Below are 21,906 nucleotides of genomic sequence, written 5' to 3' on the forward strand. Positions count from 1 at the left end.
ACTCAAATGTCAAAATTCTACTTGATGCTCTATAATAATGTATATATATAGCCTATATATATTTATTTTTATTTTTTTTTTCAAAGTCAAGGTTTGTATGACCGAGACGAGACTGGTAAATAGGATAATCCAGCATCACAGGGGCAGGTGTTAAATATGAATGGCTAAATATAAGGCTGCTTATCCGTGAGAAGCTGTCTCGCGAGCTGTGTCCTGCTTTCATCGAAACGGTCGCTTATTAATGATTGATTGACGCTCACCTGTAGTGACGTAAAGGGTTCGCTTTAATGGGCGCCTGCAAACACAGGAGGAAGTGGGCGAGTAAAGACGGAGAATGTGACAGAAAGCGGCGGAGGAGTACAGCTGCAGCTCAATAAAAGCTGCACTCTTTCTGCGCGTCGGACAGCAGCTCCGGAAGCACCGGCGGACTGACCCGTGCTGTCAGCGAGTAAACGAGGCTGCTGTCAGAAGCTCTGCTCACTCAGGTAGGGCAGTTTGTTGGACCTCTCTCGGTGTTGCTTGCATTGCGTGTCATCTCGCTGTTTTGAACTGTGGGAATGCGAGGCAGACATTTTTTCCCTCTCCCACCCTAATCCGTCTTACAGGCGGCGAAGTTATTGGAAATCAATTTGCGAGTAAGGCGAAATGCACGGAAAAAAAACCCCCAAAACACTTAAAGTGGATTTACAGCAGCGGGATTTTATATTTGAAACCCACATGCAAAGCTGATTTCTCACTGGCTGGTAGGAATGCCACTTAAAGACTTTCGCCAGGCTTATTTATAATAGAGATGTGTTTATAAGAAGTACGCATGTATTAAAACGGGCTTATGGGTCTGCGCTGGACTGTTCACAGAACAGGACAGGAGTAGCCAGCTTATTAAAAAGTTTCTTTTCTTGTGGTTACTGCAGCGTACAGATTTACAGTCCAGCGTAGGAGTAAGTGGTGACTCATGGGTTAAGTCCCTTCATATGAGTTTGAAGGGTATCAAAACTCTGAGTGCTTGTGTGAGAGCGGAACTGGATCACAAGGTGGGTCACTGGAGATTATTTAGGGCCAGACTGTTGCCTTGTTTCTGTTTAAGGTCCTGCTTTATACATTATAACTCCTTTCAATTCTGTACTTTGTCCATTGTTGTAGTTGCTGAAGAGCCCAGACCAGCCAATATTAGGACAGGAGGACGCCATGTCTCAGAGCCAGTCAGAGGACTGCCAGGTCCCTCAGATCGTGGAAAATCAGTTCGCCACAGAACTCCATATATACGAGTCGGGTGATGAGTGCCCTTCGCCAGGCTCTGCAACACCCGAGCCTGAAGCATCCACACCCAAGGAGCAAGCGGAGGATGTGGATGATGATAAAGTGGACAGGCTTGCGGTGCCTCAGCAGGTGGTTCTGAGCACAACAAGTCCTGCTGCGCTGAAGGTTGGCAAGGAGCAAATGATCCCCAAGAAGTTAGCAGTGTCCAGCCGGCCTAAAAACCGACACCACACCACCGTGGTGACATTCCCAGTAGGACTGGAGAACTCCAGCAGTGCGAACCAAAGCCGTCGCTCGGATGTGTCCTGGGACGATTACGACAGTGATGGAGAAGGTTTTGGTATTAGGAGGAACCGCAGGAACCAGTCATACAGAGCGGCAATAATTAGCTTGAATTTTGAAACCTTGGCGACAGAACAAGCAACTGCAACCGAACTGAAACCTGTTAGAGAGGGCAGAGCACCCAGTCCTGCCCCAATTCGCACCCATGGACGTAAGGTACATAAGTTGAGGCCAGGGGGTCTAAGGATAGTGCTCTACTCTGCCCATCTGCCACAAATATATTGCAAATTAGATGAGAACTTGTATGCATGTCACAGTTTGATATTAGCTTATGAATTGGTTAGAAAAACAGGCATCCGAGCTAGTCCTTCTAATTAATCATACTTTAACTTATCCAATTACTTGGAGCATGTGCAGCATCATTTTCTTTGTGTAGTTGTGACCTTTAAACACATACACTTCGACTGGGTCTGTCAAGCTCTTTCAGTCTGGTGTAGCTACCAAAGTTCTTAAATGAGCAGAGCTGATGCAGTCTTGTCCTTTTAATAGGTGACAGGGGGAATACCCAATAGTGTCAGCAACATTCAACTTTAGTAATAAAGATGATGGCGTTTTTCCACAATCGACTAGACTAGTGTTCAGGAAGTTTGTTAAAGGCAGAATGAGGAAAGAAAGGAAAAAATATCAGCATCAGTGACACACATTTATTCCACAGTAACTTCAGGCTGCACTGCTGTTTTGTCTCTAGGGAACCCTGGGGAGAAAGAGGAACCAGAGACAACGTGGATCATTCAAAGATGGTATGTCCACCCGTGCGCCGCGTTGTCTGCGTCTCTTAATTGGGTTAAAGGGCTACAAATACTCAGAAAATACCAATTACATTTGACATTTTGAAACTAGATTGCAAATTAATCGTATGCTCAGTCATGAAAACCTCATGCAGAGAAAGCTATAATTTCCATGCCATAGCTTGGAAAGGAGGGGACCGAAACGGAAATCGTTCTCCCTGAACACTCCTGGCATGTTAACTACTTGCTGGGCCTTGAAGGTTGTCCCGAACCGTCAGGCACTGCGACGTCTCCTTTTTGAGATGTGATTTTTAAAGTAATCTCTGAGATCTAGTTATGTGGAATTGAGAAGAAAACTCAGTTTATAAAACTGATACTGAAGCAGCTGATTGAGAACGGCCTAAACAACACTTCTGTTTGCTTGTTTGCTTCTTTTTAAGTCCTCGAGGATCATTCGATGTTTAACCTGCTCTTTGATCTTTAACCTGCACATTTAACACACTCTCTGTCTACCGGCTGTCCACCTAACTGATACATTCTCACCTCCCTCGTTTTCATTCTCAAATAATCCATCTTAGTATGGTGTCACAATCCAGCTTTGGCATTTTTGTGGCATTTGTGAGTGAAAAACAGCAAAATCCACACGTAAGCTGATCATGATAGTAGATACTTTTAGAACTGTGCATTTAGGACTCTATGACTATAAAATTTTCTGAGTTCAATTTGATGTTGATGTTGTCCTCAGCTACACCACGCCTCTACCAGGAAATCCGTGAGCGGGGGCTGCAGTCCACCAACCAAGATGAGTCCCTTGATGAGTCTGTGGTGGCAGAGCCTGCTGCAAATGATCAGGGCATTGTGATAAAGAGCTACAGACCAACCCAGCTCACCTGGAGCCAGCTGGTACATGTCCAAATGCAATGAGGGAATCAAGTATAGGCTAAGAGCAGTCTATAATAATCTTCAGTTATCAATAAAGCAGCGTGCTAGTACAGAAATCATTTTCAGTCCTCACTTCCTTCCGCAGAGAGCACTGTCTGCCTTCTGGGGGTTTTTTTTCCATTGTTTTTGTTTTTTCAAATCAATTTGAATTAAAGTTATCTGATATAAACACTTACTCTTACTGTACTGAATATGTTTTATATAACGGTCTCAAAAAAATTATTCAAAGAAATATTAGTTTCAAACTATTGATTATTTTTTTTATATCACTTTTAAAGGTGAAGGACACCGGTATTCTGGACTCGGTCACACCTCAGGAGCGAAAGCGACAGGAGGTAAGAGTGTGCGTGCTTACATAGCAGCTTACTATATCAGGTTGGCCTGGTAAGGTTAACTTTACTGTGTAACAAATCTCAGATTAAGTTGTCAACAAGAGATGACACAGAGGAAGGTGACAGATTATGGTCATTGTTAAGGACCAGAAGAAATGTAAAAATTGTATGAGTAGGTTTATTCGTTTAATATGGCAAGCACTGGGTAGGTGCATATTGTCTTGTTGAAGGTATCTGGTTTATGTAATGAAATCTCTTTAGCAATGAATAAAATGTGCACTGCAGGCTGTGGAACTGAGTAGTTTGTGGTAAAGATTAATGAACTAATTTGGTCAATCATCATTAGCTTAAATTTAAGATGATGCTGCTCCTTACGATCACTTCACAAACTCAGTCTTTGTAGTAGAGGTATGGGTAAAAGACAGCCACGATATGAGCTGATGGTGGATGGTGCAGTTGGATGAATCCAGAGAGACCAGTAAACCTCTGTGTCACAGCAGTACAGATCAGGTGATCACAAAGCCTGGCCATGAAGAAAACAAGTCCACGATGATTACAATACAAACCAATTTGGTTATTTTCATGTGAGTCATTACTCTCCACGACGCTGCAACACTGGATTTACCGGTTCCCTCATCTTCCAAGTACTACTGACCCCTTTTCTGAGAGGGATTGTGGTGTGCTTCAGCATGCTACAGAAAACCGCACACCACTAAAACTCCGTGGATAAACCATAAATGCAACCATAAAACATTTGACAAGTTCAAAGCATTTCACCCAAAATGTTTACATTAAGAATGACAACTTTTTTTGCTATATAAAATGTTTTAGGAATATTCTTGATGACAGAATGGAGAGAAGAAGAAAAAAACTGATATGATGATATGATGATATGCTGCTTCCGTTCACTCAGATAAAGAGAAAAGCTGCCACAGCCTGTGGTTTCAATAAAAACTGATACCAGAATAAGAAACCCCCACACATGCAGTGACTATTAATAGTTTTTTTTTATACTGGATCGCAGTTTATTAATGCAATAATTATTATCATATTTTATAGTTTAGTAGAATTGGGGACATACAGGGAATTGTTTTTTTTTTTTTTTTTGTTTGTTTTTTTTTAAAAAGGTGATTAAATGGATTCAAGCACAACATGATTACTGAAGGTTTCGTAAGAAAACTCTGATTTAGCCCAATAGTTTACAGAGTTTTTGTTTAGGGGGAAAAAGTTCATCCTGAATTCATTTCCTGAATGGAAACCTGTTCTCAGAGAATTTGTCTAAATGCTCTCTAAGCAGGTTAGGATCCCGCTAAGGTGGGTTCGGGTGAAGTTAATGTAACAACAAATCCAGTTATATTTCATTCCAGAAACTTCTGAAAAGCCAACAAACATCACAAACTGATACTATCTGTGCAGTGTAACACTATCCCAGGGTGGATTTTTCCCTCACCAGCCATCTGAGATGTCAGCTGTTGTGTCAATAGCAAAGGTCCACCCTGTATGCACTACAGTCCCTGAATAAAGCCACACCCTGTGAATGTAATCATTCTCTGGCTACACAGGTGCTTATCATGCTCCTTTGTACTTTTGGTCAACTCATAGGTCTACTTTAAATGGTGAACCAGTTTCCTGCAGTCGTTCAAATCATGTTTTAGGAACTATGAAAGCATTTTATTGAAGTTCAGGATTGCTGAGGTTAATAAAAAATGCTGCACTCCTTGTGGATAGACTGTAGTGTAATGAAGGTTTGAGATTCTTGCAACAGAGATCTTTACTCAGTCCAGCACGCAGTGTTACTTATTGACATTTCAAGCTTCAAGTCAGAACTTGTTAGATTTAGCTCAGCTCATGCCCTTTGGTCATTCCTGGAAGGTGTGTCGTTCCCACCTCTTCGTTCCTCCAAGGTTCTAACCACAACACTAGTGGTAAACTAAGATAATGTAAAACATAGTGTTTATTTTGTTATACAGCTGAAAACACACAGCTACTAATCAAGCAGTGGTGAAGTGTCTGCTGGTTTTGCATTCATTACACTTCAGTGTTCTGTGAATTTTAAGATGAATATCTGCAATACTAAAACTGCATTTAGGCATTGCTCCCTTTGAACCGCCTGGTTTTTTGTTTTTTGTTTTTTTTTTTTTTTTTGAAAACCACAGCAGCCTTGATAAACCAGAATGCACAGCAGCAAACGCTCATGTTTTATAATGTTGTCACATGCTGCACACTGGGTTTTCTGGCTGGTTGTAATGTAGTGAAGCAGAATGCCGTAAGAAGATGCTATCTCTCTAAAGGAATTCTGGGATATGTAGGAACTCACTACATCACACACATGAAATAAGGAACACGGTGAATTAAAGTGAAAGAACTTGACAGCAGCAAGTACATGTTGCAGAGTGAATGGCTCATTCCGATTTACTTGGTTGTGTAACTTGTTGTCTTCACTTGATAGGCCATTTTTGAGATCATCACCTCAGAGCATTCATACCTGCACAGCCTGGGTATCCTAGTACGCAACTTCAAGGAAAGCGAAACACTGAGGAAGACAATGACGGCCACAGAGCACCACCACCTCTTCTCCAATATTGCCGTCATCCGTGACGTTAGTCAAAGGTTAGCGCATGACTCTTAAGGATCTCATAGTCATCATTACTGTATTTTGCTAATTTCAAAAAGACCTTCATTTTTATTTTATTTTTTTCTGGGGAAAGCAGTGATGTCGAATTCATCTGAAACATATTACTTGTAAGGAAAAAGGTTGATTCAGGTAGAGCATTTGCCATTAGCATTTCTGTAGTGTCCTGTAGGCCCCATAAACATGTTAAAACTTGCTAGTCAAACTGGTTCTGCTGCCTATCTGCTCAGAGTGGTATTCCCAGGCTTTATAATGATAATGTGTTTGAAACCAGCCTATGTGTAATGCAAGCAACTTTATTAACAAAGAGAAATGCCCTTTCATCTTTGAGCCTCTTCTTCGGTTTCCAAGTAAAACAGTATCTGTGAAACTACTGAACGTGTATTGGAAGCTGCTGTCTCAGTTAGTGTGTGTGTGTGTGTGTGTGTGTGTGTGTGTGTGTGTGTGTGTGTCCCCTGTAGTTGGTTTGTTGGCTGGGCGGTTTTCAGGTTTCATTTTCTTTTTTGTTTGTTTAAAATGCACTTTTCAAGAGTGGGGCTAAAAGTCATTTTTCATGTTGATGTTTGTTATTTATCTGTTCGAAACCGGTGAGGCAAAGGTCAAAAGATGTTTCTTCCTGTTACTAAGGTTGCTTAACATTGCCACAAACTATTTCTGTGATCAGTGATAGAAGTTATATCCCAAATACTTTGATGTAACTTAAAGGTCATTTTTGATTTTTAGATTGTGGTGTGAAAGTCATAGGATTTTTTTTTTTTTTTTTTTTTGTACTAATATACAGTTCTGTGCAAAAGTCTTGAGCCACTTCTTTGTTATTTTGTTAGAAGAGTTAGGTGTTTGTGCAGTTCTTTCCTGAAACATGTACGCACATGGAAATACATTATACACGGCAAAAACCGTTTGTACTTTAATGTGCTAGAAAGGAAAGCTTGAGTATGGCCACCTTAGTTTTTCAACATAACCTGAACTCTCTTCTTCTCATTTCTTTAAGTAGTGTTCAAGAATATGTTGGCTGCCTTTTGCTCCGTTCTCTGTCAAAATGATCCCACACTCCATCTGTCAATCCAAGACCGTGTTTCATTGTGGCTTTGTCTGTCTAGATGTGCTTTTACTCCGCTGGTAGTGTGTTTGAGATCATTGTCATGCTGAAAGATGAAGTTGTTGCTGATCAGATGCTTTCCAAATAGTATTGCATGGTGGATCAAAATCTGATGGCATTCTTTTGTGTTCATAATTCCATCAAGCTAATAGCTTGACAATCACAGCTAATCTAATTTTTCCCTAATTGCACTGTTGGGGAAATTTTTTTTTTCTCTGTCAAACAGTGTCATCACAGTATTTTTTCATTGCTTCAACTAAAGAAATGGTAACAACTGGGTTTTAGTTTGTGTTTTTGCAACAGGCTCCTAGTAACAAAGTGCCCAATCAGTTTAAAATGGGTTCTTTGCTAAGTAGTCTGTTATGTGTGGATAAAACACTGGTACTACCCTTGAATTAGGTGATTTTTTTTTTTTTTTTTTTTTTTTGTGCTTGAATAAATCATTGGTCAGTGTGTGTGGGGGGGGGTGTGTGCATTAACTATTTAACTACTTCTCAAAATTTCAAAGAAGTTTGGTTCATTGGAGTCAGAGAAATATTTCATCTGTGCATTGATTTGTATTACACATCAGAAATGTAAACTGTTCAGTGGTCACAGTCAGTTCAGCCTGAACACCCTCTGTATATGTCCTACAGAGGTGGGAGAAATAACATATCTTTTAAATTGTTACTGAACTCTCCCTCAGGTTTTTTGAGGACCTTGAACAACGTCACTCTGACAACCCAGTGATCATGGACATTAGCGACATTGTTCAGACCCACGCTGCTAACCACTTTGAGCCGTACATTAGCTACTGCTCCAACGAGACCTTTCAGCAGAGGACCCTGCAGAAGTTATTGTGAGTAGAAGAACAAGCAAGCTATTGAGTTTCTCCAGTAACATGGCTAAATGAGCTGAACATGTGTCTTTCTGCATCTCTTAGGTCAAGTAACAGTGCGTTCAAGGAGACCCTGAAGAAAATCGAAATGAACAGTGAATGCAGAGGTCTCCCCATGCTCTCCTTTCTCATCCTTCCCATGCAGCGAGTAACCAGACTGCCACTACTGCTGGATGTCAGTTTAAGATTTGCTTTACTATATGAGTAAAAGTTTTTTTGTTTTGTTTTTTAAGAGTGGAACATACAAAGCAACTTAAAAGGGACATTTAAAAAAATATGGGTTCATGGTCAGCAGGTTCTGTGTGTATTTTCTCTTTTAGTGAATCAGAATCATACATTCATTAGAGCCCGACTGACACAGGTTATGGTAGAAATCCAATACATCAGCCGATATTTTTTTCTTTCAGACACATGAAACATAAACAGAAGCCTGACAATGCAGTTTAAAAATAATCCTGGTTTACTATTTCAACAAGTTGTGGATCACTTGTTTATGCTCTGCCCTTCTCTGCTCAGATCAGCTGATTGTTTTTGTAGCGTTGCAAGATAGTCGCAGAGTGCCCTCTGGTGGACAAACGTTTTTGAAGGGTGTTTCTACAAAGTCTTTGTGTCTATCCATCCATTTTCTTTAACATTTTTTTAATTTAAATTATTGACTATATTATTATTGAATTATAAATGCTGATACTAGTATATCAGCCCTGCCAGTATATCAGTCGGACTCTTATGTACTAAGTGTTAACTAATACACAAGAGAGTAACTGGTATTTGTTTGCTCCTCAGACAATCAGCCAGAAAACTACACAAGGAACAGCGCAGTACTTTGCTGCTATCTGGGCATTGCACTACATCAATAAGGTACTGAGCACACCTCAGCTAGTATGCATGTAAAGCACTCTGCAGCTTCACAGTTATCATCTGAGAGCAGACTGGGACATTTATGCTGCTATTGTTAAAATTATTTTGCCAACAGCTGGTCACTAGCTGCAATGATGGAGCTAGACGGATGGAGCGAACTGAGCAGATGTACACCATCGAGAAACAAATGGATTTTGGTAAAATCAAGGTGTGCTTCCACACAGTCAAGAAAGAATACACTGATACATACATATGGTTACATTGATTAGTAAAATATCATAAATGATTGTAGTAATAAATAACAATGTCATTTAAAAATTCATATAAAACCTGAGTCCACTTTGCTAACCTGGAATGATAAATCTGTTGATGCTGACAGGCATTCCCACTGGTGTCATCATCGCGGTGGCTGAAGAAGCGCGGTGAGTTGCGCCTCTCACTTGAAGAGTTCAGCATATGGAAGGCTTTCAGCACCAGAAGCTACTACCTGTTTGTCTTCAGCGATGTACTGATTGTCACCAAGAAGAAGAGGTGAGTGGAGTGCCAACAATCGTATTCACCTAAAATACTATTATCTGGATACAGTGGGAAATTTTGAAGCTGAGTATGAAGATGACTGTCAGAGTTAGTTTAAGGCTTTCCCTGTGTAATGATTGAGTTTTTTCATTGATTTTGATGACAAATATTCAAATGATGTATCTTAAGATGATTCCTGGTGGACCATAAGTAGTGGACACCTAAAAGATTAATGGTAGAGTACAGTAGAACATGCCTGGACATCTGCTAAAGTGGGCAAGAGAAGAGAACACTTAAACCCACAAACAGTTTAATTCACTTGCTTGCTATTTCCTTGTGACTGTAGTGGATACGAAGTAGATCCAGCTGCTGACAGAATATGAGAAACAGAAGAGAGGAGGGAAAGGGACAGAGCATGGAGAGAGTATGGATGTGGTGCTTGCATACTTGAGATTCTTCGATCCTGCATTCAGCGTGTCAGCTCGACTGACTACAGCTTTCTGTTTTGAGTTAGGGAGAAAGCAAACAATGTCAGCTCAGAGGAAAAACACTGGAGTCATTTAGACACTTTTTTAAGTCAAGTGATAGTATCTAGGAGAGACCATTATCAATCAAGTGATGGAGTTTTAGCTGCTTGGGATCTAGGTACATTGACACATGCATAAACTAGGTGTCACAGCAAGTTTGGCAAGACAACACAATAAGCTTAAAACTGCCATGTGATGGACTTTTTTTTGTTTTTTTGTTTATTTGTTTTCTCCCAATTGTTTGTCCAGTGAGGAGAGTTTTGTGGTGTTGGATTACGCTACTTTAGAGAATATTGAGGTGGAGATGGGTGAGGATGGAGAGAAAAGGGCGCCTACGTCTCCCAAGAACAACTCCAGCTACCTTTCTTTTAGACTACTGATGAGCAAGAACAGTGAAGGGAGAGCAGAGCAAATCTCCCTACTGGCTGAGTCCAGGTACTGTGACTTTCAGACTCCTCTTAAGCTCAGCTATATATATATCTCAAAGAAAAGTTTACTTACCCAGAGGTCTAACAACTTCTAATGCTTTATATCACAATGTGATTCTAAAATATTGCTTTCTTTCAATACTGATAGTAGTTCTTTATTCAAAATCACATTTACATTTACCACCTCGAAGACCACATCTAATAGTTTGTGTCTGGCGCTCTCTACTGCCATGAATCTTAATGGCAGCCTAAGATCCTCCCATGTTATGAATTTCACTGTAGAAAACACTGGTTTGTAGTCTTTTTTTTTTTTTTTTTCTTTCTTTTTTTTTTTTTTTTTTATTAATTGTGCTTTTTTTTTATTTTCTATCACCAAGGGTGGACCGGGAACGATGGATAGTTGCTCTTACAGAACACAAGGAGACAGCTGGCTCCAATAATACTGATGGTAAGCTTGTATTATTATAAAGAATAATAAGTTTAATCACAGTGTTTGTTTTCCTGAGATGTTATTCATTTGTTATGAACTCCTCAGCACAGTGCAGCACAGAAAACAGATGATTTGCATTCAGTTTTGCTGTCTTATTTGTTTACACAGCTGCAGTGTTTATTTCTTCTTCGGTTGAGCTTGTTAGATTTCCTTTGATCCATAAAGAACTAGTAAGAAAAGCTTCCAATAATTCAAACTTCCTACCATTTAGACTCAAAAGCATCAAATAGTAAAAGTATTTTGTTTTTTCTGTCGACACAGATGTAGCCGAATCATTCAAAGATTACCTGGCCTGGCGTGACCAATGTCTTTGTTGCTATAAGATCAGAATAGATACAGACATTAAAATGGTATTTTAAAAATGAAAAGTTCCAGAAGAACCAGTCCGTTTACCACACCGACAGCAAAACTATTAGAGGTGGGGTTGCAGCTTGTGTAGTTTAATAGCAAGCATAGCTGTTGACATTTGGGTTTGTTATCAAAGGGTGTGCCACTCCAAAGAAGTTATGGTATGTACTTTGGTGTAATTTTACACCCTGTTGGATATAAGTTAGCTTCCTACTCATTTGTAGGACAGTAAGCTGTTCAACATAGTTTTATGAACTTCACTGCCTTGTGCTTTTCAGGTCTGCCACAGTATGAGGCCACCAAATCCTACATGCCAAAGGAGCCAGATGAACTGGGCCTGAAAGAGGCAGAGCTTGTCATTGTCTTACAAAAACAAGAGGGTGAGACCTTAACTTCTTTCCAATCTGTAATACAATGCAAATTTCACACCATCAAACACAAGAGTGTCGCTGTTCTTTTGGTTAAAAGCGCAAAATAAAATGTAAGGTGCTTTAAAGTTGACCTTAACAGCGATCTTCTCCTAGGATGGTGCTATGGGGAGAGAATGCGAGATGGAGTGAGGGGCTGGTTTCCTGATAGCTGTGCCACAGAGATCACCAACCCTGACGCCATGGAGAGCAACGTACAGCGTATGAAGCGTTTGCGCAAAGAGACCAACGTCTGAGACATTGCACTGCTGATGAATCGTACTAAACATAAACTATCAATTATAGTAGATGTGGTCCAGCAGTCCATTACCGACTGAAAAACATTGACTGGGCACAGAGAAAACCATAACCAATCATTAATGCTATTCTCTGGTCTCGGATGCAATGATTCAGGTTCATATTTCTACCTTGTGCCTTCCATTTCTCTCTACCATCAGGCTATCAAAACACATTATTTGAAACTGTGTCGATCTCTTTCAGGAATAATTGAACAGTAAGGATTTTTGTCCACCTGTACGAATGTGCAGCATAAAGACTTCTTGGTCACTCCAGCCATTTTCTGTTTAGCTGGTTTTTAAGCTGCATTTTAATTTACTTGCTGCAGTAAAATGATCTTTAGATGTAGAACACATTTGTGGATAAATACTGGTACTACACTGTCAATGTCTACAAAGGGTTTTATTACTGTGCTGTGAAAAAGTGACCAAAGTTCTGATTAAACACTGTAAATATAGTTGATGATAACCACACCATTGCTTAAGTCCCTCATCTTTATATGAAATGGGGAATAAAAACAAAACCTTAAACTGTGTCCTCTGTAAATGAAAGATTGTGTCTTTTTCCATATCCTGTATACTTGAAATAAAAAACAGCCACCACTCCAAACATTTTTCCTGGTTCTGGACTTTTATTTGAGCTTGCATTTTGTTAAAATGTTTGAATACATAAAAAGTTATTTAAAAATGTCAAACTGACCAGATATCAAATTCCATTTTATCTTTAAAAACCATTTGGTGTAAAAACTTAGGACAGATTTAGAAAAACATTTGCTGTTTCCCCAAAACGTTTTGTAGCTGTCACATAAAAATAATGGAAAAAAAACAAGTCTGCATAGATTCTGCAGGCCATCGGTGGTAATCTGGTCAAATGCATGGTGCAAGCTTGTGACGATCGTCAAGTCAAATCTTTATTGCTCAGATCTTATTTGATGTTTCTTCTTGTTGACAAAAAAACTGTAAAAGAAGAAAATTAGCAATTAGTCCACTGTAAGTTTTTATTAAACATTCCTAGCCTTTTGGATTTAGACATTTTGCATGGTGTATAATGAAATGCCTAAAAATGTGCATCACCAGAGACACTATTCAGAGATGCTGTTCAGACAAAAGACAAAAGTGATAGAGCTCAGTGGTGCCAGACTGTTTGCTTAATCAAATCCACTAGATTAGGCTTTCGGACTGTCCACTACAGAGCCAAAAAGTGTATAGGACAAGCTATTCAGCTTTACACTGCTGTAATGCTGCCTAGTTATTGTGCTTTCAGTCCCAGATGCTGAATCTAATGAACACATGTAAAATCCTACATTATGAATATGGTCAAAGCAGACTCACCCGGACGATGGTAAAAGATGGTAGGTGCCGGTGGGCAGGTTATTTCCTACTCAGCCCCACCCTGCTGGGCCTCGGGAGCGGACGTTTTCTCTGCCGATGTGTCACCTCCTGTCTTGGCCTCCTTGTTTTCCTGGCCAGGTTTGCCACCAGTCTGTTGGCGTCTGCGGCGGTAATTGAAGTTGCGGCGGTAGCGGCGCTGGCGGGGCTGCTGATTCTGACCACCTTCACCGCCCTGATTCTCCTTGTCCTCCTCAACGTCCCGCACCGGTCTGGGACGGGGTGGACCCCTAAAGTTAACAAACAAAAAGGAAGAAGCTATAAGCAAACAATAAGGGTACCAACTACAAGGCAGAAATACCATGCAGAAAAATACATCTACTAAAACAAGATGCAGGATTCAAGTGACTAACAAATTGCAGCTTTTCAGCAGCAATTTGTGGATAGGCTGCAACAAAAGGAGAGCTTCTCTATCCAAACATGTGGAGATTACTACTAGTAAAAGAATCAAATAGAGAAATCTTAGTTGCTGGACACAAGACCAGGATGGAAACAGCCCAAATGTTTATTCGCCCATTGTTGCAGCCCTACATCAGTGAAGCCAACATGCAAACCTTGGTCTGAACCTTGGTCGGAAGCCTCTGTAGTAGTTCTGCCTCGCTGGTTTGTTGCCCTGGTCTTGACCTCCCTGGCTCTCATCACCCTCACCTCCCTGAAAGCAAATGGATCAAACTGGTCAAACGCCTTCTGAACCATAGTTCAGTAGTGACATGCACCACTCTAATGAAACTAGCAAGCTTAAAGAGTTAATATTGAAATGATGAATGAGCATTACCGGGTAGTTCACCGTAACAATCATGGGACCCTATTAGAGTCAGTTTGTAAAATACTGGCAAGGCCCCCGATACACCAAGATTTATTGGTCACAACCACGTGAGGGTTAGGAGAGGGTTAAGAGCCGAGTATGACAATCATATTACGGTCCCGACTTTAGGGACAACTGGGTGTCTGTTTCAGGATAGTAGCCTGTGACAGCATACCTCAGTCATCTCTCCGCGTGGTGGGTTGGTGTACGGGGGCCGGCGGCCGTATCGTCTACGTACAAAGTATGGTGGGTAGCGCCGTCTGCCAGGGTACGTGGGTCTGCGCTGCTGTTGCTGCGAGTCTCCTTCAGGGGCATTCTCTCCACCCTCTCTGCTTTTGTCACGTCCTCCGCTGCCTTGTTCACCCTCTCCATCACTCTGGTAGTTCTCTGGATAGTCTCCTCCACGGGGAGGGCCCCTCCTTCGGGGGTACCGCCTATAGCGGTTCCTGTCAGCAGCATACTTGCTTCCCTGGACTGCAACACCACCTGGGCCGGTGACATTTGCAGCCTCTGCTCCCTGTGTCCGCAGTAAGATGTTTTTTATTTTTTTAAACTAGAGAACATTCATGGGATGTTTTCTTTAGAAGCTGGCAGACTACAAAACCAAATTACTAACCAAAGAACAGCTTACCTTCTCTCCTTCGACTACATCAAACTCCACAGTTTCTCCATCTCCAACACTGCGAAGATATTTTCTCGGGTTGTTCTTTTTGATGGCTGTCTGAAATCATAATGGTTCACATTTGAAATGTTTCTAATCATCATAATCATCTGATGTTGGTTTAAATTGTGAAAAGAAAAAAACAACATTGCAAAGCTTACCTGGTGTACAAAAACGTCCTCTTTTGTATCATTCCTATGAATTTAAAGAAAAAGGAAGAAAAGAAAAAAAAAAAAGAAGCAGAACACCATTAGAAGTATCCTACTGAGCCACAAAAAGCAGTTATGCCTCTGCAGACTACAACAAAGCGAATGAGTGTAAGGATTAACAGATGCATGCAACCAGAGTTTGGAGACGTGTAGATAATTCATCTGGGCAGCTTTGTAAGAGAATCATAGCCATAATAGGATTGGGAATGTTGCTTCACACACTCACACTGTTGTTATCAGGGTCTATGGAAAGAAGGGATGGGTGGAGTCAACTTACCTGTTGATAAACCCATATCCATTCCTGACGTTGAACCATTTGACTGTACCCAAGACTTTTGTTGCTGTAAAGAAAACAAATTATGATATATTACTGATCATTTTAGATGCATCTTGGTATTTAATAAGACTTCTAACAATGACAAAGTGTAAAATAAGAACAGACCATGAGAAAGTGACACATTTAATGTGTAAGTTAAATATAACTCCCAACTGTCATTCTTATTATAGATCCTGGCGCTTAGGAGTGTCTTGTGCCAGCTGCATTTGGTGTGAGGTAAGCACCATGAACGAGTACCACGAACGAGTACCGACTAGATTACTTCTCGGGTAAATTTCAAGACTGCCCCTATTTTTAATGTCCCCGTCTACTGTAATGCCACCCAAATCAAAGATTTCAATATCATCATAGCAGGCCGCTGTAGCTAAACACACTGACTTTTAACTACAGCAGACCTACCGCCCCATTTTAGACGCACTACTGAGCGTTCACACGTGGTAGAGTCGCGCCCGGATATGTTAGCGAGCCCAGCTGGCTTGTTAGCATAGCTATGTAGCTGAGATGGTCTGAACCATGTGCTTGGATTACTGCCAGCAGGCGGAAATGAACATAACACATCGGACAGCTTCTATTGTGACCAAATGCTTAGAACGTTAAAAAAATTAAAATAAAATAAAAATGCCACGGTTATACTGGTTTCAATTAACAGCCAAGGAAATGGCGAAATAAATCAGCGGAATACACGGCGGACATTTTGGATGGCCTCTTTAGCCATGTAAATAGCTCAAGCTAGCTGGCTAGGCTAATATAGCTTCGCAAGCAACCGTCGGTCGATCACTAGGCCCCATTGAGACCTCATCAATTCCACCGAAAATAGTCGACCATTGACAGTTGTGCTATGGTGCTTTTCTGATCAAATCCAAATATAAATCGCTGCTAATTGTAACAGTGAAAAGTTTGAATATAGTTTCGACTGTTTTAGATTATTTTTTTTAATCTTTCACCGGGGAGCAAGACTCGTGCGAACAAAGGATGGCAAGTCGCTAACGCTAGCTTGATTTCGATATAATTTGTAACCGGTTAAGCCATTTGATATCTCGGTGTTCCACAAATATGGCATTAAAGTTCACTTTAATACATCATTTCCCATTTCCTGCCTGCTTAAAAGGAGCACCGACGTTGGCATATACACACAGAATCTGATAACGGGCAGAAACCTTTTAGTTTACGTGACGGCCGACCGGTACCAGAGCATTCTATGGCGTACGTTAGACGCGAGGAGGCCAATGAACATAAGGGATTAAGTCTAAAATACCTCATTTAAAAAGAATACTCACATGTCTTCTAAAATTATTTTAATATGAAGGCCAAAGTGTTAGCTATTAAAGAATGAATAAGCAGCGGTCTATAAAAACTATAAAAAGCTTGCGCCGTCTAGCTTCCAACCGATACTTTAATTCTGTATCGCCAGCACGTAAACGTTTAGCGTTTTTAGGCACCAAAAGAAAATTATTAAACTTTAAGAATGCTTCTCGTTAGTAAAAGCCAATACACTGAATAGAACACAGCCCATGAAATAATAATTTTAGCCAAAGGGACCAAAAAATATACTGGGTCCCGTTGGCTAAAATAAAAATTTCTCTAATGTTAATGTAACAGTGTAATTTAACATGTGCTAACGTTGTGTGGCTCAACGGTCGTGTCTAACGAACGTTTTTTAGTTTACAGTATACTGAGCTGTGGATCGAGTTGACAACCTTACCTGCCACCACTTTTGCGCATTGCCCCTGTGCCATAAAATACGTTAGCTATCTAGTTAGCTTAACTAGCTCCAGCAGTCTTACCGATGACCTTCTTATCCCCCGCGGAAGCTGCGGCTGCCGGGCTGGATGGGCTCTCCGCATCGGCAGCAGGCGGCGGCGGTTGTTGCTGTGTCTCGGCCTCGCTGCTCATTGTTACTTGTTGGTAATGGCTTCAGCCGGCGGCGGCTCTTTGCTATAGTTCCCGGTGCTAGATGGTAACCTGGGCCGGCGGTGGTGGGGGCTACTGCCTTCGGGCTCTCTGCTTTCCTCTTTCCGCTCCCGTTGCCGATCGAACTGGGCAGAATGAGATGAGGTGCCGGAGAACGTTCCTACTCGGAGGTCCGCCCAACTGCCATTCTAATTGGTTGGAAAGTGTAACAGGAAACACTCGCGTTCCAATTAGCCTGAGCAACTGTCAATTTCGCTTCAGAAACGCGTTGGGTAAAATGATTGGGTAAAGGAAACCGTACCTGTCCATTCTCACCACCCCTTCATGATGTCAGAGCCAGACGAATCAGACCACATAACCGTGACAGTTTTGGAACAGTGTCTACTTGGTAAAATCATGTTCTGCTGACGGACCTGGAGCTAATATACATATAGTTTAAAATATAATTGTAGTTATCATTATGCAATACATAAAACTGCATGGAAATATTTCAAAAGACTTGGCCAAAATAGTAGGATTATCGTGTGTTAATCGCACAGGGGGCAAAGGAAAGTCAACAGCTGAATATTCTGCTTAAGAGATCTAGAATCACGGGTCCATTAAGAAGAAAAACGATGCCTGAATGTTTAAACTATTTTCAGTTTCATTGTGCACGCTAGTTAAATTAAAAATAAAAAGGTGCATATATATATATATAAAAAGAGGGGTAACTGATAAAGTAATCCATGTTACTTATTACACCTAAGCATTTAAAAAACTAATAATCATTTAACATTTCTGGAAATCTTAATTACCTTAGTCACACCATAATTATCTTTGACTGTCAAAAATTACATCACAGTTTAAATAAGCTGTTTCTGTAAATCATTTAATTATTAACCTTAAACCAAATCTTAGCAGAAATAATGACAAAGTAAGTCAGGTAATTTTCTATTTTAACTGGTTAAAGCCAGTCATCATCCTGTGTGAATTTAGAAACCCCACTTCCAGAGCAGCCGGGCCCAGACTGAGTGTAGGACAACCCCACCACAGCCTCCCCCCCTTCCATTGTCATGTTAATGCTCCACTGGCACTGTTTACGAGCACTGGTCGATGTGTGAAGAGCTTGCTGTTAATGTCTGAGCACCGTTGTCCCATACACAAAGATGGGCTTTAGCAACGACCCCAGAAAGCTTCCCAACAGAGATCCCCCTTTCAAAAAAAATGGGGGGGAAAAAGCCTCCTTCCTGCCTCCATAAGAACAGCGTCTCCATCTGAAAAGCTTCTTTTATGCCAAGGGAACGATGTCCAAGGCCGAGGAGGGAGAGCATGGATGGGGGAGGGGGTCTGTGGAGGCTTAGATCTGTATAGATGGCTGAGATAGAAGAGGTAGCCATAAGTTCAGCAGACGAGTGCTTGGCACTGGAGTGCTTGCCATGGAAGATGTGTTTCACTGTAAAGTGGTCCTCTCATTTCCTCCATAACTTTGAGGTTAAGATCAATTTTTAATCAAAGGCACTATAAGGAAACAGAGCTAGTAACACTTACCAAAGCAGCTCAGATTACTCTGGGTACACAATGTTCTTTCAAAGTTTGGACACTGCTACAGTTTCTCAAACACACATTAAGTTGATAAAGTTTAATCATCAGGTAAATCTGATTATTACAGATGTGAATTATTGAATTATTATTAGAGGGACTATTTATAGTTGGCTTTCACTACTTTCTAGACCAGGGGTATTAAACTAAAATTTGAGGAGGTCCAGTTGGAGAAAATCTTCTCAAGCAGAGGTCCGGGACATCATAATGTCTAACTTACGTTATGATTGTGATAGAGAAGCAACCTTTTTTTTTTTTTTTTTTTTAATTTATATCTGAACTATGAACAATAGACTGTCAAATCAATGAAAATACAAGTTAAAACATTTCAACAAAATTTATTGTTAACACTGAAACACACAGTAGGCCTACATTAGAAATAGGGCTGCTGTTTAAAATGAATTAGAGAAAATAAATAAAATGGCTAAATTGTGCATCTTAAAACAAAGTGATTAATTTCAGAAAAAAAAAAGTTTCCCTTTTTCTTTACATTTTACATCTCGACTAAACAGTCTCAATACATTTTCAACAGATAACATCAAAACATTTTAACAATTTTACAGTTTCTCTTTCTTTCCCCCTTATATTCCACGTCCCAACTTTCTGTTGTTCAGTGAGAGAACTGAGCTTTAGTTCGCTCTACTAGGATTTTAAATCTGGGCTGGAATGGTGTCAGGGCCATTCTCATACACATGTGTAGGTGCTCATTGGTGATCCTGGAACGATATTTAGTTTTTATTATGTTCATTGTGGAGAAAGCTGCCTCACAGCTGTATGTGGAGCCAAACATGGTCAAGATGTACAGGGCTACTTTCCTCAGATTTGGGAAAGCTGTCTCAGAGACCAATTGGGGCCAGAAAGTGGCAGGTTCAGTTCTTCCAAACTGCTCTTTCAGGGCCACATCTGCTTGGAGATCAATTAGTTGCATTTGAAGAGGCCCAGCATTTGCCCACTTGAAGTGCTGTGTGACTTCCTTTGAGAACCCTCTGACATCAGTGATGGCAAATGGGTTCTTTATGAACATGGTGAGCTGCTGTCCAAAGCTGAAGCTATCAAAACGTTTGCTGAAGTTTTCAATCAGCTTATCAACAAAGTCAACAAAAGAGGACACATCTCTCTGTCCCTGAGCCTGTTCCTTCACTGTTGGGAAGTGTGCATAGTCTCCTTGCAGGTCTTCTTTGAACACTTCAAGTTTCCTCTGAAAGCAGTGGACAGCTGTCATCAGTTCACAAATTGAATTGTCCTTGCCCTGCAGCTTCAAATTCAGTTCATTTAGGTGTGAAGTGATATCAACCAAAAAGGCCACAATATCCATGTTTTTCCCATCATTTAAAAAGAGAGAAAAGTTTGTTGCTTTTTGACTTTCCAGCTCTTCCAAGAAAGCTGCTACTTCACTTCTGATGGACCAAAATCGCTCCAATGCCCTGCCTTTGCTAAGGCATCTCACATTGTTGTGAAGCAGAAGATCATCAGCGTGTGCATCAACTTCTCTGAGAAATTCCCTGAGCATGTAATGCTGACAAGAAGAAGATGCCCTGAGAAAATTAATCATTTTCATCATTGTTTTCATCACCTCAGCATACTCGTCTGACAGGGTGGAGCATAACACTGACTGATGAATAATGCAATGATAAGAGATTAGCTCGGGATTGTCCTCTTTCATTCTTGCTACAGCTCCTTTCTCTCTCCCCATCATAGCAGGGGCTCCATCTGTGGTTATTGAAACCACTTGGTTTGGCTCTATTCCTCGCTTTGTTAACATTTCCTTAATGGCCAGGTAAATATCCTCTCCTCTTGTAGTGCTGTGAAGGGAAGTTACACCTAGCAGGTCTTCACAGAACTCTTTCTTATCATTGTTGAAGAACCTTACATAAACTAACAGCTGAGCATTGTCAGACACATCAGTGGACTCATCTACAGCCAAGCCTACACATGGTGTCTTATGAATAGCTTCTTCCAGCTGGGATAGCACATCCTGAGCTAATAATTCACTTCTCTTTGTGGCTGTTGATGCTGACATAGGTATTTGCTTTATTTTGTCATGAAGCTCTTCTTTTTGTTTACCCTCAAGTAATGTTTCTGCTACTGAACTCATGCACTCTTTGACAACACCTGCAAAGGGCTTTTTGTGTTGACCTAAAATCCAAGCAACTCTGAGGGAACATTCATGAGCACGTTGTTGGGCGGTGAAAGAACTGGTTAAGATCCTTGTGGACTGATCATATTGGGCTCTGAGACTGCTAATTTTCTGGGACCTGAGTTCAGACTTGGGTGGGTATGATTGTTCAAAAGCTTTGTGCTTTGTCTCATAGTGGCGTTTGACATTGCCACTTTTAATCAGTGCCACGGTTTCTGAACATATGAGACACACTGGTTTGCTGCTTGCGGCCGGAAGAATGAACATATATGCGTCAGTCCATTCAGTCTTGAAAGTTCTATTTTCGGTGTCTACTTTTCTCTTTTTTGAAAGCGCCATAGTTGTTTTACCTCTTGTGACTCCCGCTCACGTCTTGTCTCACTGTATCGTTAATCGTCTCGCTTGTCATTCACCTCTCACCATGTCTTTCCTCTCTGTCTGTCTGTGTCTGCACTCAGCGTTGCGATCGCCTTGAATGCGCAGATGTGATTGGCTAAGTAGTGTCACGTGGGTGGCGTAACTCGCACACAATTGGTTAGTATGTTCCCTGGTCTAATACAATGTAAGGTTACCGCTTAAAATTGAATCGCCCCGTCAAAATTAAATATAATTTAATATTTTGTTAACTATAGGTCCGGGTCCATATAGGATGGCGACTGGGTCCGGACTCGGACCCCGGTCCGCCTGTTAGTGACCCCTGTTCTAGACTATATCCAATGGTCAGTATTGCAACATTTGACACCCTTTGACACTTAATGAAATCCTTTTGAATAATTTGATATAAAAAAAAATCTGCAGCA

At 40.8% G+C, this 21,906-nt stretch overlaps 2 protein-coding genes across 6 annotated transcripts; one reads left to right on the plus strand and one right to left on the minus strand.

Moving 5' to 3' along the window:
• The first annotated feature begins 184 nt into the window (after positions 1 to 184).
• arhgef16 (Rho guanine nucleotide exchange factor (GEF) 16) lies at positions 185 to 12,908 on the plus strand. 2 transcript variants are annotated; one of them, XM_085258460.1, is made up of 15 exons: positions 185 to 485; positions 1,141 to 1,755; positions 2,288 to 2,339; positions 3,073 to 3,230; positions 3,548 to 3,604; positions 6,051 to 6,211; positions 8,018 to 8,170; positions 8,255 to 8,384; positions 8,993 to 9,067; positions 9,183 to 9,275; positions 9,447 to 9,598; positions 10,360 to 10,545; positions 10,916 to 10,986; positions 11,655 to 11,756; positions 11,901 to 12,908. In XM_085258460.1, the coding sequence occupies exons 2-15, from the start codon at positions 1,186 to 1,188 to the stop codon at positions 12,038 to 12,040; spliced, it is 2,100 nt and encodes a 699-aa protein (XP_085114586.1). In that variant the 5' UTR covers positions 185 to 485; positions 1,141 to 1,185; the 3' UTR covers positions 12,041 to 12,908. The 2 variants fall into 2 exon arrangements, with proteins under 2 accessions (XP_085114586.1, XP_085114585.1); XM_085258459.1 differs by lacking the exon at positions 185 to 485 and adding an exon at positions 537 to 1,031.
• On the minus strand, positions 12,692 to 17,536 carry ybx1 (Y box binding protein 1). 4 transcript variants are annotated; one of them, XM_085258464.1, is made up of 8 exons: positions 17,265 to 17,536; positions 15,421 to 15,484; positions 15,096 to 15,129; positions 14,905 to 14,994; positions 14,512 to 14,790; positions 14,035 to 14,120; positions 13,412 to 13,698; positions 12,692 to 13,036 (listed from the first exon to the last, which is right to left on the minus strand). In XM_085258464.1, the coding sequence occupies exons 1-7, from the start codon at positions 17,371 to 17,373 to the stop codon at positions 13,458 to 13,460; spliced, it is 903 nt and encodes a 300-aa protein (XP_085114590.1). In that variant the 5' UTR covers positions 17,374 to 17,536; the 3' UTR covers positions 12,692 to 13,036; positions 13,412 to 13,457. The 4 variants fall into 4 exon arrangements, with proteins under 4 accessions (XP_085114590.1, XP_085114589.1, XP_085114588.1 ...); XM_085258463.1 differs by having other exon boundaries at positions 14,023 to 14,120; XM_085258462.1 differs by having other exon boundaries at positions 14,449 to 14,790.
• Positions 17,537 to 21,906: the final 4,370 nt, after the last annotated feature.

The sequence above is a fragment of the Mchenga conophoros genome, linkage group LG20, assembly GCF_057382185.1.
Source record: "Mchenga conophoros isolate Kocher_MC1m ecotype Shallow Benthic linkage group LG20, M_conophoros_male_GT1.1, whole genome shotgun sequence".
NCBI classification, from domain to species: Eukaryota; Metazoa; Chordata; class Actinopteri; order Cichliformes; family Cichlidae; genus Mchenga; species Mchenga conophoros.

Excerpts from the sequence above, each read along its gene's own strand:
- arhgef16 (XM_085258459.1), top strand. The coding sequence starts at position 972 with ATGAGTTTGAAGGGTATCAAAACTCTGAGTGCTTGTGTGAGAGCGGAA. Across the intron at positions 2,340-3,072 it reads ACGTGGATCATTCAAAGATG|CTACACCACGCCTCTACCAG; the intron begins GTATGTCCACCC and ends TGTTGTCCTCAG. Across the intron at positions 10,546-10,915 it reads TCCCTACTGGCTGAGTCCAG|GGTGGACCGGGAACGATGGA; the intron begins GTACTGTGACTT and ends TCTATCACCAAG.
- ybx1 (XM_085258461.1), bottom strand. The coding sequence starts at position 17,373 with ATGAGCAGCGAGGCCGAGACACAGCAACAACCGCCGCCGCCTGCTGCC. Across the intron at positions 15,485-17,264 it reads GGGGGATAAGAAGGTCATCG|CAACAAAAGTCTTGGGTACA; the intron begins GTAAGACTGCTG and ends TTTTCTTTACAG. Across the intron at positions 13,699-14,022 it reads CGACCAAGGTTCAGACCAAG|GGGTCCACCCCGTCCCAGAC; the intron begins GTTTGCATGTTG and ends TGTTAACTTTAG.